The sequence below is a fragment of the Cyphellophora europaea genome (assembly GCF_000365145.1).
Source record: "Cyphellophora europaea CBS 101466 unplaced genomic scaffold supercont1.4, whole genome shotgun sequence".
NCBI lineage: Eukaryota > Fungi > Ascomycota > Eurotiomycetes > Chaetothyriales > Cyphellophoraceae > Cyphellophora > Cyphellophora europaea.
In genome coordinates this window covers 2,102,082-2,117,549 of record NW_008481810.1, presented here as the reverse complement: position 1 = coordinate 2,117,549, position 15,468 = coordinate 2,102,082, and the positions used below count along the sequence as shown (strand labels likewise).

The 15,468-nt window shown below is 54.3% G+C and overlaps 5 protein-coding genes across 5 annotated transcripts; 4 read left to right on the top strand and 1 right to left on the bottom strand.

Annotated features, from left to right (window-relative positions):
* Positions 1–213: 213 nt before the first annotated feature.
* On the top strand, positions 214–2,685 carry HMPREF1541_05029 (uncharacterized protein; the record flags this gene model as incomplete). The annotated part of the gene is made up of 2 exons (XM_008719370.1): positions 214–606; positions 655–2,685. 2 exons carry the CDS (start codon positions 214–216, stop codon positions 2,683–2,685), a joined length of 2,424 nt encoding a protein of 807 aa, XP_008717592.1.
* A 547-nt stretch (positions 2,686–3,232) lies between these two features.
* On the top strand, positions 3,233–4,086 carry HMPREF1541_05028 (uncharacterized protein; the record flags this gene model as incomplete). The annotated part of the gene is made up of 2 exons (XM_008719369.1): positions 3,233–3,350; positions 3,398–4,086. The coding sequence occupies 2 exons, from the start codon at positions 3,233–3,235 to the stop codon at positions 4,084–4,086; spliced, it is 807 nt and encodes a 268-aa protein (XP_008717591.1).
* A 731-nt stretch (positions 4,087–4,817) lies between these two features.
* HMPREF1541_05027 (carbamoyl-phosphate synthase arginine-specific small chain) lies at positions 4,818–6,292 on the top strand (the record flags this gene model as incomplete). The annotated part of the gene is made up of 2 exons (XM_008719368.1): positions 4,818–5,946; positions 6,000–6,292. The coding sequence occupies 2 exons, from the start codon at positions 4,818–4,820 to the stop codon at positions 6,290–6,292; spliced, it is 1,422 nt and encodes a 473-aa protein (XP_008717590.1).
* A 139-nt stretch (positions 6,293–6,431) lies between these two features.
* Positions 6,432–7,318, bottom strand: HMPREF1541_05026 (uncharacterized protein; the record flags this gene model as incomplete). Its single annotated transcript, XM_008719367.1, has 2 exons — positions 6,432–7,217; positions 7,277–7,318. 2 exons carry the CDS (start codon positions 7,316–7,318, stop codon positions 6,432–6,434), a joined length of 828 nt encoding a protein of 275 aa, XP_008717589.1.
* A 4,215-nt stretch (positions 7,319–11,533) lies between these two features.
* Positions 11,534–15,124, top strand: HMPREF1541_05025 (uncharacterized protein; the record flags this gene model as incomplete). Its single annotated transcript, XM_008719366.1, has 1 exon — positions 11,534–15,124. The coding sequence occupies one exon, from the start codon at positions 11,534–11,536 to the stop codon at positions 15,122–15,124; it is 3,591 nt and encodes a 1,196-aa protein (XP_008717588.1).
* Between the last annotated feature and the right edge of the window lie 344 nt (positions 15,125–15,468).

Below are 15,468 nucleotides of genomic sequence, written 5' to 3'. Positions count from 1 at the left end.
GCTCCATTTCCGGTAATCGTTGACTGCTGTTGATTCACGTTCTCTGCACCCCACCACCTCCATCCCGGCAGGTCCGTCGTTTGGACCATATCCTCTCTTGCAGCTCAGAGTCGCGGACAAAGATGTGCTCTATCCGGCGAGAACTGCACTAGGATGCGTAATCTGACCTGATTGCGATCGCGACCGCCCAGAAATATATCCGTGTTCACCAACATGGGAAACTCGCAGACCAAGGAAGCACGCGGCCACCCTGCCTCCCGGGTCAGCGGCAGTAGCAGCCCTACTCAAAGACAAGATCCCACCATTCCCACCCCAGAGCCAAGCACCAGAAGCCTTCTTTCCTCTCGCCAGCGGGGAAATAGCCGGCCAGATTTCTCGTTCCTCGGCATCGGCGGGAACGGCGACCAAGATGTTCTTTCGTTGGAGCAGCGCCGTGAGAACAAGGTCGAGCGCGAAGCGCGCAAGGCCGATAAAGAACGCCAGGCCCGACTCAAAGAGCGAGAGCGCAGCATGAGGGAAGAGAATATCGATGGAGGGTATCTTGTGACCCAAGGTGTCTATGTTGGGGTGGAAGACTACAACAAGGCCATCGTTAGGCAGTTGATGGTAAGTCAAGGGAAAGCTCGTAACGCACCACCGCTAACGCTGGTCTAGATCGAGAGGCGTCTTGCGCCGTTCTGGAGGGGTCTGAACGACTTTTCGGAGTCATGGGCAGAACATCAGCTTATGGCAGCTGCCCGCGGCATGGAAATCCCTCCGGCCGACGAAGTACCCCCGGAACTGGAATACCGACTTTCCAAGAAGCCCACGACAGATTCGAAGGACAAGTCTATCAAGAGCCTGACACTGCCCATCGGTGGTCGTTCACAATCATATCAATCCGATACTTCCGGGCCCATCTCACCGATGAACAATTCATTACCAGTGTCTTCCCCAACATCACCGCTACCATCGTCGTCCCCAGGAACACCGCTTTTTCGAGCGAGAGCAAAGACTCTAGCCTCCCTAACAACGTCTTCTCGCAACAATAGCCAGGCGGATATGACGCCACGAGAATTCCAGCTACCTCCGGATCCCTTCGTGAACGGACAGCCCATCGAAGTCTACCTTTACAAAGACGCATCGGAATGTCCCATTTGCTTCCTCTACTATCCTCCCTACCTCAACACTACAAGATGCTGTGAGCAGCCTATCTGCTCGGAGTGTTTCGTACAGATCAAGCGCCCCGACCCACACCCTCCGGAACACGAGACGCCTGATCCCAACGCTCCACCGTTGTCGGAAGAGGATCGTCAGGCCCAGCAGGAAGGTCTACTTGTCTCAGAGGTTGCAACATGCCCATACTGCAAGCAACCGGAGTTTGGTATCACTTACCCACCTCCTCCTTTTCGGCGGGGCCTCACCTACGGCTCTAGCTCCCAGCCTTATCAGATCAGGTCAGCCATGTCTTCGCAAACTTCTATCTCTTCCTCCGGAATGTCGCCGTCGGGACGACGTAGGGGAACGTCTCTCTCGGCCACTGCTCCGGAGGTCATCACCACTGATAAAGTTCGCCCAGATTGGGCAAACAAACTTGCAACGGCGAGGGCTCATGCCGCCCGCAGGTCAGCTGCAGCAACCGCGCTCCACACGGCTGCATATATGATGAACGGTCAAGCAGATCCCAGAGCTTTCGGCCCGTTCGGCCGACGCAGCGTTCTTCGTCGGCCTACAGGCGATAACCCCGACGGACAGAGCCCGCATCTGAGCGCATTATCCATGCTTGCTGAGAGGCATGCTGGAAGGCAACAAGAAGAGGGACAAGGACGGGCAAATCCGTTTCTGGCTCCTCCGCGCGCCAGCAGCAACCGCCGCAGTCGCATGGATGATCTAGAAGACATGATGATGATGGAAGCTATACGCCTCAGTCTCGCGTCGGAAGATGAACGGCGAAAGAAAGAAGAGAAAGAGGCCAAAAAAGAGGCCAAGAAGAAAGCCAAAGAGCAGAAAAAAGAAGAAAAGGCTGCGCGAAAGAGTACCCTCTTTCCTACGTATTCCAACACCAGCATTGGAGATGGCGCGAGCAGCTTAATGGAACGTTCTCGCAGTAACCTCTCCTCGGTCCCTGACGAAGACCATGAGATCGGTAAGGGCAAAGGCATCGAGAGAGGAGAGTCGCCGTTGGAAGAAGACGGCGATTCGAGAGCCGGCGAGGGCTTGCGAATGTCACGCTTCCCAGAACTCTCCTTATCCGGTACCAGTCAAGAGTCTCTTGCCCCCAGTATTCCTATACCGGGTTCTGGGGAGCCTTTAAGGCCGTCGCACCTACGACACATGTCAAACGCTTCTTCAGCGGCATCCTCCATCGCAGAAATTGGGCCCTCCGGCTCTGTGCCTACAGGATCCACTCCGCCAGAACCGATGTTCAACTTCCAAAGCCTTGCTGCCATGATCGACGAAGATGACAAAGCCGATGCCTCGACTCATGTAGAGCACGCTGTGCCGAATGGAACGGCGTTAGCTCTGGGAAGACCAGAGAGCCGAAACGGCGAGCGTGCTTCAGCTTCCGAGACCGTGGCTCAGTCTGATGCTTCTGCATTGAAGCAGCTCGCGAAGCCCGGAGAGAGTGTGCAAAAGGAGAAGAATCCCATTCCTGCTACGGTCGAGTTTGAGGATCGCAATGAATTGACACGGCAAGAACTGTAGCTGGACTTCGACGATATCTGCAGGTATGAACCAGGATGTGTGAGAGTGATCCCGGTCTCAAACGATTTTAGCCTTCAATGGTTGATTATGCATGCGAGTCTTGCCAGGACCATGATGATAGACGACGGATGGCTCAACCCCCTGTAAATAGCAAGTTATGACAATCTAGACCTAGAACATTTCAACCGAAATCCTGCAACAGAAATTGTGTGCTTCACTTGGAGTCTGGGGGCAGTCTCCTCCCTTGATTGGCGGCATGGCCCGCATCGCGGTCATCCTTCAGGAAATCAGGCGCCTTCCACGACTCGCGTTCCTGTACCTTTTGTGACCGCCAACTCGCCAGTCACCGAGCACGGTCTTATGAGCAATCAATTAGGAGATTGTGCACAATCAGATCTTTACCATAATCAAAGCCCCTTCAATCTTTCCTGTCCTTCGCACGCACGCGTACCCATCGAAGTCTGCCCTCGACAGAGTGTAATGCGGCAGGAGGATTTGCATGGGAATGGCACCAGATCTCAATAGCATTCGAAACTCTTCTGCAACTATGCCTACCGCAGCTGGAAGTAACACACAGATGCCGCCACCTCCACCGCCGCCTCCTCGTACGGACAGTCTACCAAGTTCGCCGCAAATGGACAACACTGGCGTGGGAATCGGGCCAGGTAAAGTCGCCCAAATCTCCCGTGTCTGATAAAGCTGACCTGTACAGGACCGATCCGTCACCCACGACCTGTTAGCGCAGCTGAGTTGCACCTCGAACTGGAAAAGGAGCAGGAAAACATGGTCAATCGCCTAACAAGAGAACTATCTGCATTGCGGGCTCAGACGGCTTCGGTCGCGTCCACTACATCCTCTACCTCAGACCATTTCTTCAGTAACGACCAGTTCGGCACCGGAGCTACCATCATCCCAACTTCTGCCCGCCGACATCGATCTTCATCGAACCTATCAGCAAGGTCCTCCAGGTCGATACGAGAGAATTTAACGAGCGCTGCCTCCACGAGTGTCTCTGGGGTTGCAGCCCCTCGAGATCAGACCGTGCAAGCGGGGAACATGGAAACCCTCAGGCCTGAGATGAGCCGACAGAACTCAACGAGCGCTGGGGTATATCGCAGCAGCTCTATTCATGCCTCACCCCGTCTATCACAAGTTGGGTACCACCGCGCCTCTGTATCGTCCAACACCAATTATAGCGAGGCCGCGTCCAATCCGCGAAGCCCCGGTTTCAGTTCGGCGGGAGCAGCGGCACGTTACGAGGAGGCACAGCTACATAGGGCTGAATTGGAGGCCGTCAGAAAGGAAAACGAGACCCTGCGGCAAAGAGTAAGAGACTTGGAGCGCAGCCTGGCCGCAACGACCCCTACCAGAGGTCATGGTCTTGCTGGAGCTGCAGGCTAACGAACCCAAAGCTACTGGTTCTGAATGCTGTTCATGATGTTATGATGCGAGAACCGGCTCACGAATAGACTAAGCGAGGCGTATGGTAGGAGAGGCAGGGAGGTATTCGGAGGTCATCTTAGGTTTCAGCTGCCCACAATACCCCCAGCTTTTTATCTAGTAGTTATTTCTCTCTAATTCAAGGTGACAGAGCGACACGACTAACAATAAATGGAACCTCGAGTCGTATGTCATAATGCTTATCGGCCAAGCCACGGAGTTGCTGAACAGAAGGAGGCTTTTTACTAGTCGTACCCTTCTGACCAATCCCGCCATTTGGAATTTTCCTCACAGCGCAGCTGCGCATCCACCTTTCACCGCCGGCTTCAACACCTCGCCCCGAGACCGCTCTGCAAGATTTTACTGCATACCTATCCCGCTCAGGCTCTGACGGCGACCATTTTTATGACTCTCAGTTGTTCCCAATCAGTCCCACGGTACTGGTCGAAGTCATAAATCGCGTTCATGTGCTTTCCATCTCTATTTACCAACCAAGTGAGTTATGCCCCTCCCTTCCCAGTAGTGGAAAGCCTTGATAAGCACAATACTAATTGACGCTGTGTAGGATTACATCAGTGGTAGATTATATCCCCTCCGTGCTCCCACACGTCTCTGACAGCTCCTAGATCATTTGTGGAAAGCCCAGGCGAACTAGAAGCCCTCCGAGATACCAGTAACAAGCAAACACAGCAATGTTCGGCCGTCTACTTCGGCCGTCTTTCAAAGGCCCTAAGCTGGTCACGAGCCTGCAAGCACGAGCGCTGGCCACTATTGCAGAGAACACTCCGCGACAGCAGGATCTGCCATTGCGCAAGGCCTTGAAGCACACTCCTGTTCCTAAAGAACGAGCTACCTTCACCCTCCGCAATGGGCCGATCTTCCATGGCACATCCTTCGGTGCTCGAAGCAACATCTCTGGCGAAGCAGTCTTCACCACTTCCCTTGTCGGATATCCGGAATCTCTTACAGATCCCTCGTACCGAGGCCAGATTCTGGTTTTCACGCAGCCATTAATTGGAAACTATGGCGTGCCTGCTGGTGTGAAAGATGACTTCGGTCTATACAAATACTTCGAGAGCCCCAACATTCAAGCCTGCGGTGTCGTCGTGGCAGATGTCGCCGAGAGGTATTCCCACTGGACTGCAGTCGAGAGCTTGGGCGAATGGTGCGCAAGGGAAGGTGTTCCGGCAATCAGTGGCGTGGATACACGAGCCATTGTCACGTACCTCCGAGAGCAAGGCTCCACTCTTGCTCGGCTGACTGTCGGCGAGGAATACGATCAGGACGAAGATGAAGCATATGTCGACCCGGAGCAGATCAACCTCGTTCGGAAAGTCAGTACGAAGGCCCCATTCCACGTTAGTGCACCTTCTCCCATCGCACATGTTGCAGTCCTGGATTGTGGAGTCAAAGAGAACATCTTGCGAAGCCTTGTGAGCCGCGGGGCCAGCGCCACTGTATTCCCTTTCGACTATCCTATCCACAAGGTCGCTCACCATTTCGATGGTGTTTTCATTTCGAATGGCCCAGGTGATCCCACTCATTGCCAGGATGCCGTCTATCATCTGCGAAAGCTCATGGAAAATCACCAATTGCCTATCTTCGGCATCTGCCTCGGACATCAGCTGCTGGCCCTAGCTGCTGGCGCAAAGACCGTCAAGCTGAAGTATGGCAACCGAGCACATAACATCCCCGCACTCGACCTCACGACTGGGAGATGCCATATCACTAGCCAGAATCACGGCTACGCTGTTGACGCTGCAACGCTGCCTTCGGACTGGGCGCCTTATTTCATTAATCTGAACGACAATTCCAATGAGGGTAAGTCCAAAGCGGCAAGTGAGTTTGGTGCAAGGATGTTAACAAGTTATCAGGCCTGATCCATAAGACTCGTCCAATCTTTTCTACGCAGTTCCACCCCGAAGCCAAAGGTGGACCCTTGGACTCTTCTTATCTGTTCGACATGTATCTGGAGAACATTCAGAAGTACAAGGAAGGTCAGCTTACCGGCCAGCCGCAGCGTGACAGCATCCCTTCCCCTCTGCTTGTCGACCTTCTGGCCAAAGAGCGGGTTGGCGTGGATCCTACGCAAGGCATTCAGAATATGATGGCTCTCAATGCTACTCAACAACAGCCCCAGCAATTCTACGCGGCGGGTGCAGCTTAAGCACAACGAACAGACATCGGGCGGTAGATGATTACAGAATGCGGAGCCTGGCACGGTGATTTGGTTCTTGAGTTTCGGGAATGGCTGTGATGATGGAGTAGCGCACTTTTGCTAGCAAACTACCTCTTACTCAGAGCTTCTACCGATCCCTCATTCGCCTCTTTCTAGCGTGCCCAATGTGCGGGAACTGGTAATGCCCAAACGCAAATTCGCTCATACCGGAGCCATAGCCCCTAGTCACCCGCGAGGTATCTAACATGCTCTGGATCCAACGCCCATACTCTGGCTCAGCTTCGAGGACCTTGGACGCAACGCCAAGCGGGAGTAACCAGAACAGTGTCGAGTCCTGACTATTGTCGATGTTCAATAGCTGGTACTCGAAGCCACGACATATTTCTTCGGCTGGCTCCAGCAAGGAAAAGATCTCGTCTGGCCGTTTCAGTATCGAGTTTGTGGGTGCCGGTACCTCGACTTCGGCTGGAGGATCGAATTGCCACAGTGCGCCCAAGAGACAGAGGAGCACCGCATTATACAGCAGAATCTCCGTTGCCTGGGTGAAGTTGCGGAACCACAGGACCTTGCGAAACAATCGAAAGTCACATACGCGTCTTCCCACAGGCAATGCGCCTGGCTCCATCTCGATCGCTGCGTTGGGATTGTGCGCTTCCCATTTCCATCGCCAGTCGAATAAAGTGGACAGGTCGGCCTTGAGACGAGCTAGCAACAGAGCCTTCTTCTGTTTGTCTTTCGCACCTCCTTGCTGAATCTCCACAGTGTCCTGCATGTATCCTGGGATTCCAACCATGATGTCGACGAGCTCGTTCTGCGCAGTTTTGGGCGGCAGTCCTGAACCCTGCCAAGGTGCTGTCTTCCAGATTGCTTGCTCCAGAAAGATCCGCTTCTTGGCAACCAGGCCGACGGTGAACTGTGGGAGGCACCTCATGAGCATATTTTGGAACTCCACATCAGTCACAAGAGACTCACCAAGGTCGATCTCGCAGACTCAAAAGCCAGCCTCAATGGCATGGTTGCAAATCTTGCCGGCTCGCATGACTGGATGACCCTGTTGAGGCCAGTCACGTGGAAAAGTGATGCCTGTCGATCGGCGACGGTAGACTAAGCCCTAATGTCAGGTTCGGACCGTCAACGGACCAGGCATTGGGGGGGCACCTTACGGCGTGCATAAGCAGCAAGAGGACGGGCACGATGAGGTACTCGCTTCCGGGTTGAGCCACGTGGTTGAGCTCCTGCGACAGGGTTCGTATGGTGTCTCCGTAGATGGCTTGCCCTTGCAGCTCGATCGCCCGTTGGTGGTGATGCCTGCCGAAGACGGTTTGCGCAAAGGCCCTCGCCGCGTTTAGCGAGAGTTGGCCTAGCTTGCCGCTGCACGACATCTCCAGCCAGGGTGTGCCATAGGTCCTCCATACGAAGTTGTCGATTAGGTAACCTAAGGGTTCCGAACGTGTCAGTAAGTTCGAGGCACGCCTGGGAGTCTGCAACAAGCCGGGCCGCCAGAGATTGAATAAGCTCAGATCTACGAAGACTCACTGAACTCGATGCTATCCTTGAAGGCCACGAGGCTCAACGACTGAGGTACTTCCCGAGTCGCAGTGCTAGGTCCTTGACTCTGGTCATTCAGGATCAGCTCAACCATCTGGTGCCGGGCTCTAGGTTTAGCCTTTTCCGGTCTGGTTGTGAGCATCTTAGCGTCCGTTGTGAAGCTGTGGCTGCGTATCTCGAGCGCTCGCTCATATCCTCCGCATTTGAAGCCGGCTTTTTGGCATCTGGTGCAGGTCGGCCTAGTTTCATCTGAATATGGTCACGTCGCGTGAGTATTCGTCGCGATAGGAGGGGTTTCGAGGTTTACGCACCACATTTGACCTTGCGTCTAAGGCACGTTGAGCAGCCTTTGCTCCTGCCAGGAACACCGACCATCTTTCGCGCAGTACAGCAAAGTATTCACACCTCGCTCTCTGTCTTTCGGGTTGAGTAGACAGATGCCTTCTGCCTTTTTGTATTGAATCATCTCACCGCTGTTGCGTCTTTCAGCTCTTCGGCTTTCGGCGAAGCGAACGTCCTATCAGCTCATAGGCTGTATCCCCTGCCATTGTTGTTTGGCTATCAAATTCACCATATTTGGACGGGCCTGTACCGACGGTTTGGGCCTCAGCGACGCAAAGTTCCAGCATTGTTGATGCCTCGGCTCCCTCCTGAATTGCCTCATGAGACCAGGCGACAAGATCTTCTTTGCCATTGGCGATTCAACCCGGCCTTGGCAATATGCACCTCGCATTCTCCTTCTTCAATCGGGCGTAGTCTGTAGGGCTGGGTGAAGACGTGTGGGCCCAGGCCGGGGTCATCATGGTCGATCGCTGTCTTCAGCAAGTGATGCTCAGGGCAGAAGCGTCAAGTCACCAATCATGTTGCGGGTGGACTGTTGGGCCTGTGGGCTGTTTCCCGATAACGCCGCGGGATATGCATCTTGAGCGCAAGCCATTTCGGCCCCTAAGCTTCCTCATAGCTATAAGAGTGGATAATCCCAGTTGACCCGCGGAGCCGGTCTGTTCTCCGTATGGTTGGGCATGCTGATCGACCACTAATGAGAGCCTCCTGCACCGATCAGTATCATGTTTCCTGGCACCCAGCAGGCAATGCTCCCTTAGGATTGCTAGGAAACGATTCAGCCTGGCTCGAGTTGGGTGCGTGCGACGCGATTGCTGAGCGTGGTCTTCAGCTCCTACCGATGGTTTCCATAATCTGGTGATCCCCCAGGGTGACAGTGACCTCGACCTGCGACAGGACGCATGTCTCCGTAGCAAGACTAACATACGGAGCAATGAGATGTTTGGGAATGGCACTGAACATGCCCGGACAACATCCATGTGAACCACTTGCAGGGTTTGCTTCCGCATGCCTCTTCATACTACGGAGAAAAGGCTATGGCGTCTTTTCGTGGCCTCTAATTGTCTTGGAACTCTCCTCACTCCAGCCGCAGCAGTACTAGTACCTCCGTACAGGCGGTCTGTATGTGCCGTGTGTGTTGAGGTGACGGTTGCTGCGTTGGATGGGCAGGTGAGGTGGAATTTGGCTTTTCCTAAATGGAGCAGCAATGATCAGAAGGTGGACTTCTGGCCGGTAGCAACAGCACATCGGATCCTTCACACCAATTCTCAGTGTTGGATAGCTCGATCGAGAAATTCGTCTCTAACATTGCCGCAACCTTCTGTTCGTCGAAGGGCACCACAGACAAGGCGGCTATCCTTGCGTCGAACGGCCTAGGTCAAGCATGATCGCACTGAAACTCATCACGCCGACTCAAAGGAATGCAGCTTGGTATAGTATGCTATCCGTGACGACTGTTCTGTTTTCTTGCACGACCAACCTAGGCACCGGACCTCGCAGAAGGTCCAAGGCGACAGCCTGAAAGTCAACATCCACGTCGATGACCTCGAGTGACTTGCCAAGCTGCTTGAATCTGGTGAGTATACCACGTCTGCCGGCAAGCCGGAGAAGCTTGTCCTCATGCGCTACGCTTTGGCAGCTATCATACGTTATGCGCGCCGCTATTGGGGTCCGCCCCTGAAATTGCTTCCTGAAATTGGCTTCATCCAACGGCAATCAATGTCAACAGTTTCATCGAGCTATTTTGGTTCGCCAGGCAAGACGGCTATCTCACGTAGGTAGTCGATTTAGACATGGATCAACACGTGAGAGACCCCCTTCAGGGCTCCGGGAACGGATGCCGACAACAATGACAGGTACTCCAATATCCGTTCTACCGTTCACATTCGCGGACTATTGTACCTTGCCGTCCGGTATTGGTTGTCGGTCACCGTGCATATGTTCATTTCTATGATACAGCCACCATGCAGAATCAACGTTCTGACCGCGGGTACAATCTGCACGGACACGAGCAACTCCGCGGGCCGGCCACTGGCAATCACGGGCAAGCAGCCACCGCCTACGTTGTATATGGTAAGGATGAAATTCAGCAGGCTGGGGGATGACGGGGAATCGAAATCTGTGCGCAACGACGACTGGGCCTATGACGGACGAATGACTGCAAGTGTTATCTTTGAAGTAGCAATCAAGGGGGGTGCGAAAGACGAGTCAGCCTGTTCCCAGCCGAGTTGTAAATGTCCGCCACTCCATCACCAGCTTCGCTTCCGAAAAGACAGATGCTAGTTTATGCATGTTATGGAGCAGGGGTGCGAAGTCTGCGTAAAGTTTGACATCAGACACACTGTCAGACGGACTGAATTCACCGTAGAAAGTGCGAGACTGCCGTCTGACGGTGGTCTTTTCCTCTTAGCGGTCCGTGCGGCACCGCGATGGAACCTTCCTCGCCGAACCGCCCTTGCGCCACTCCTCTCTCCACCCCGTACTGCCCTTGCTGACTCTGCCAGGCTCGACAAGATCCGAGATTCGGGCTCACGGTGATACAGACGTGCATGTCTCGATTGTGTTTGAGACTCAGAATGCGCATCGCATGGAGACACAGACCGTGAGCAGATCATCCAACGTGGCATCATCCACAACACCTCGTTACTGGCCATGCTTGACAATTGACAGATTGTCTGGAACAAGACGCTGCTCATCACCAGCCTCCTCGGATGAGGATCGATGACATACATTAACTTCAGCGTTTTCTCAACCGTCCATCCACCAATAGGCTCGGCTCCCTAGTACCCATCTAGCGTGCTTCCACCCCTTGCTTTACCTTTCCGGCAATCTAGATGGGGACTTCGGATGGATTGTACACCATGCGACCTGCGCTGACCAGCCAAGATGGCCTCAAACGGCGTTGAATTTCTGCCAGGATATGTCCGCTCGCTTATCGACACAGCAAGGGTGTTTTTACGAACCCCGATCCCCACAGCAAACATGGATAGTATGGCTGTATATCATCCTCTATCAGACCGGGGCACCTCTTTGCCCCACTCCCTTACTGCGCAATATGCTGCAACAAGGCGGGGTTGACGCATAGCAGTGTCCAAAGGGGTCTCCAGCCGGCTCCCGATATCTGCCTCTTCCCCGTTATAGGACCATGTGTCCGACTTTTGTTTCCCCAGGCAAGCTTCGTCTCAGGAATGCACCAGAAGCACCGTGCCCCCCCAGCAGTGAAGCCCAGACCTGATCGTCTGTGAGACCTCTAGCATTCCTCATCATCATCCGTACATGCAGCAACCCATTTCCTGATCATCATCGTCAGTACTGAGGCCGCAGGCTGAAACCACCGACATGCGGGTCTCAGAGTCAGATGAAGCTGAGCTCCGGCACGGCAAGGCCGTCGAGGCGAAACCACCAAGCCCAGCTATCGAACAACAAAGCATAACAGTCACGAGAACTCTCGAAGTCAAGCCGGCGACCCCTCTGTCGTCTAAATCCGACAACGGGCCCCCAGCAGGGCCTCGATCATATGTCCAAGGTGCCGTCGCTCATGGCTATCACCCGCTTGCGACCAGTAGCGTCAGCCAACTACTCCTACCGACGATTCCTACATTGTCGTCCATCGATCTGAATGAACCCGTCCGACTGACGACTCCTCGCCCACCACCTCGACCAAAGACCGCCCCTAGTCCTTCGTCTGTCGCCGAGCAGCCTCGGCCTCCACCCAAGCTCCCACCTTTCATGCAATCTCGCCGGTGGGCAGCCATGTGTGAGACAGCACGCCCTCAGACGTCTGCCCATGATCGCGCCGTCTCCGAAGAGACCCGAACCATGACACTACGCGAAGTGTCCTTCGAACAACAGCGCGCGGCCCCGAAACGCCACTTGCCAGTCGATACACCTCAAAGTGTGAATGAGAACGAGTCTGTCGCTTCAACAGAAGGTCTGTGTCGGCCTATCTCGCTGCCAACATGGCAGCTGGTGCGTATGGCAAGAGGTACGCGGGGGAGCAGCCAGTCAACTAATAGTGTCTTCCGCAAGCTCACTATGCACCGCAGTGGCGCGTCGCCAAAGCATTCCAAACGTCAGAGCGTGGAGAAGCCATTGCCTCGTCTGTCACGATCGTCTCAAATGGGCCGCAAAAGAGCTGTCTCCGACTTGAGGAGAAGGGCAGGCACGGGCCACAAACGCAACGTTTCGAGCCCTGTCGTGAACCTGGACGGAGCTTTCCCTGGACCCTTGAAGACTGGCAGGCGATCATCATCACCTGTGCCGTCACTCCACGATCCGGAAAAGGCCAAAAGGTTCAGCGAGGAATGCGAAGCTTTGTTGACAAACAAGGATTTCGAAAAGGACTTTTTGTCACCACCGGCAGCTTCTATAGGAAATGCCACCTCGGCCTCACGCGAAGCTGCCGTCGCTCAAAATACGTCGAAACAGACAAAAGAAGATGTTGTTGGGGAGGCGAAACCCGCCCAATGTTCGCCTTCAAGCAGTCTGCTAGCAGCTCCGCACCCTCCTGTACGGACCTCAAGCAAAGGAGATGCGAGACTCGCTACCATGGTCCATATGACCAAAATACTAGGCACACCGGCCGTGACAAGCTCGACAGGCGATGCGCTTGTCGTTTCCGACGTCTCAAGCAATCAGTCAGCAGGTCAAAGAGCGATAACTCAGTCCCAGCATAGCCAAATACCTTGCCGCATGGCTTCTGCGGAATCCACCGATACCAAAAAGACCAACAGGGCCAGAGCTGCGAAGAGCACCGATACCCTCGCGTTGATCGAGGCTCAAATTCGCGACCCTGTCAACTTCTCACGCGATGGCCAAATGGATCAGAAATTCGAAGCTGGGTTGCCCCATCATAAAAAACTTGGCCCAGCAGGTACGCCACCGGAAAGGCCACTGCCAGACTTGCCTACGACCAGACCCACCTCCCCCTCTAGCCTTCCAGTGAGAGCGTCCTCAGTACTATCGATAGGTAGCACCCGGCGGTCATTGCTCTCACCCTTGTCTGAACCTGAGCGCAATCGATCGACAACCGCCGTCGATGTCGGCTCCTGTCAGGGCTCAATCCCCATCTTGCCGAAAGGCCTTGCGATTAAGCATCTCGATGAGGATAGAGTGGGAGACCCAGCACCAACCAGTCCGAGCTCGATCTACAGCCAAACTTCGCAAGTGTCTGGACAGTCCACAAAACATAAATTCGTCAGACACGACAAGAGCGTCTTCCGAGCTGCACGCATAACAGAGGTTAGGCGACGTATCCAAGCTGACAGGGATCGAGAACAGCGTATCAGCGAGGAGAGCGAACGCCCGGGGCGAGAAGAACACAATCCTGTAAACATCGGATTGGATCCTCCACTACCATTTCCGTCTGCGCTCAAAGAGCAATCGTCGCTCGACCAACTCGATCAGTTCCCTCCTGTCCCAGCCTCCCGGCCAGCCAGTCGTACATCCCATAACAGTGCAACGATTCACCGACCTCATAGTCGCACACGTAGTCACGTCCGTCAATCTTCCAAAGCATCGTCCCGCTACAGCTATCGTCACGCCATACCTCGTGGACAGGGCGGGCAGATTCTTGCAACTAGCCAGATTAAGGTTCTCGTCGACACTGACCCTGTCACTGGTAACTTTCGTGCTGGTGCCATGACCCCAGAACCAAGTCCGATTCGTGAGGCACACAGCCCTGAACACACTCCAATCAAGCCGTCGACTCTGCGCACGATACGTCCTGCTAAGCTTCCTAGCCGCATTGATGAGAACGAGCAGGTGAACGATGTGTCGCCTCGGAAGAAAACAAGTACGCGAAGTCTTCGCTCGCATACAAGTGCCGTCTCCGGACGGCACTCGATGACTGGTAGTCGTCAATCAGCACGGCGTCCATCCTCCGATGTCAGTCACTTGGAATCAAGCGATGATGAAGATGTGATGCCCTTCAGTGTTGGCAAGAACGGTAAAAGGAAGCTCCGACGCCGGTGGAACAGCAACGACATCCGCACAGTGCAGATGATGTACAACGATTTCGAAGATATCTACGAATCGCTTATGCAAAAAGAACGAGAGGTACAACAGCAAAGGGATGAGATTCAGAGGATGATCCGCGTCTTTGCGGCGTCATCACGTGGGCATGGCTTACGAGGCGTGATGTTCCCTGCTGAAAGACTCGACTTCGCTGACCAGAACGTCACGCTTCTCGACGACACTCGGAGCCTCCATACACCCAACATTGCACGCAATGTTACGAGAGGTGGGCAAGCACCCAGCGTAATGTCTAACACCAGCGCTGTCCGCCTTGCTAGCCCAGCACGTAAGGGGAAGCATGTTAACAAGTCTCTTAGCGAGGCACGTCTTGATGCTGCGAGTGATGCGCTGGATACTGTCATCAAGGCTCGTCCAGTCAGCAACATATCGTCAGCGTCGGCAACGACTGACCTCAGCCGCGGCAGCGGCAGCAGCAAAGAAAACAGCGCGGCGGAAGGCAGCATGACGGATCCGTACGAATACGATGTGGGGCCTGCGAAGGCCCTTGAAGCAGCCACTCTTATGAAGGATCATGGGCCAGGCATCCGCGAGAAGGGAGGCAGCGAGACACCTGATTACACTGGCCGACCTCAGAGTAGAGGCACGGCAAAGGTCAGCCTCGCTAAGTCCAGAGATGCTGTCCCGCTACACCATCCACCGCCTGTAGCGGTCAATATTCCAAGAGGTGCGTTGAGTGAGGAAGAAGAAGAAGAAGACGATAGCCAAGGAAGATTCTCAAACACGACCGTTGCGAAACGGTCGGCTGCCATGGAATCTGCGCTTGCAGTGCCCAGGTCGGCGTCTGCTGCATCGGGGGACTCTTCGCCAGAGGAAAAGAGACTCAGTGTGAATCACGTGCTGACACGGACGGAGGAGATGGATCGTATGCTGAATGCCATTAGTTTGCTGGGGTAGATGTCTGGATTCAGTTCCTTGTCACCGGGGCAGGGAGGTGGGTGTCAATAGCTGGTCGGATGTGGATCTGGATCTGGCTGCGGCTGCTGGATGGTATGCCATTCACGAAAGCGCAGCATGACTATAAAATTTCGGGTATCATGTATGAAGGCAGTAATGTGTTCATATCTTCCAAGAACTAAGACAGTTCCCGCGATGTTGGCCTTCGTAGGTGGCGACCAACGAGATAGCAGAGTATCCGAGGACAGCGTAATGGAAGGTGCTTCGGCTGGTCGTTCACCCGCCGTTGAAATCACCGGTGCCGTCTCTACTGTAGCTTCGTATCTACTGGATCTTGAAGCTGA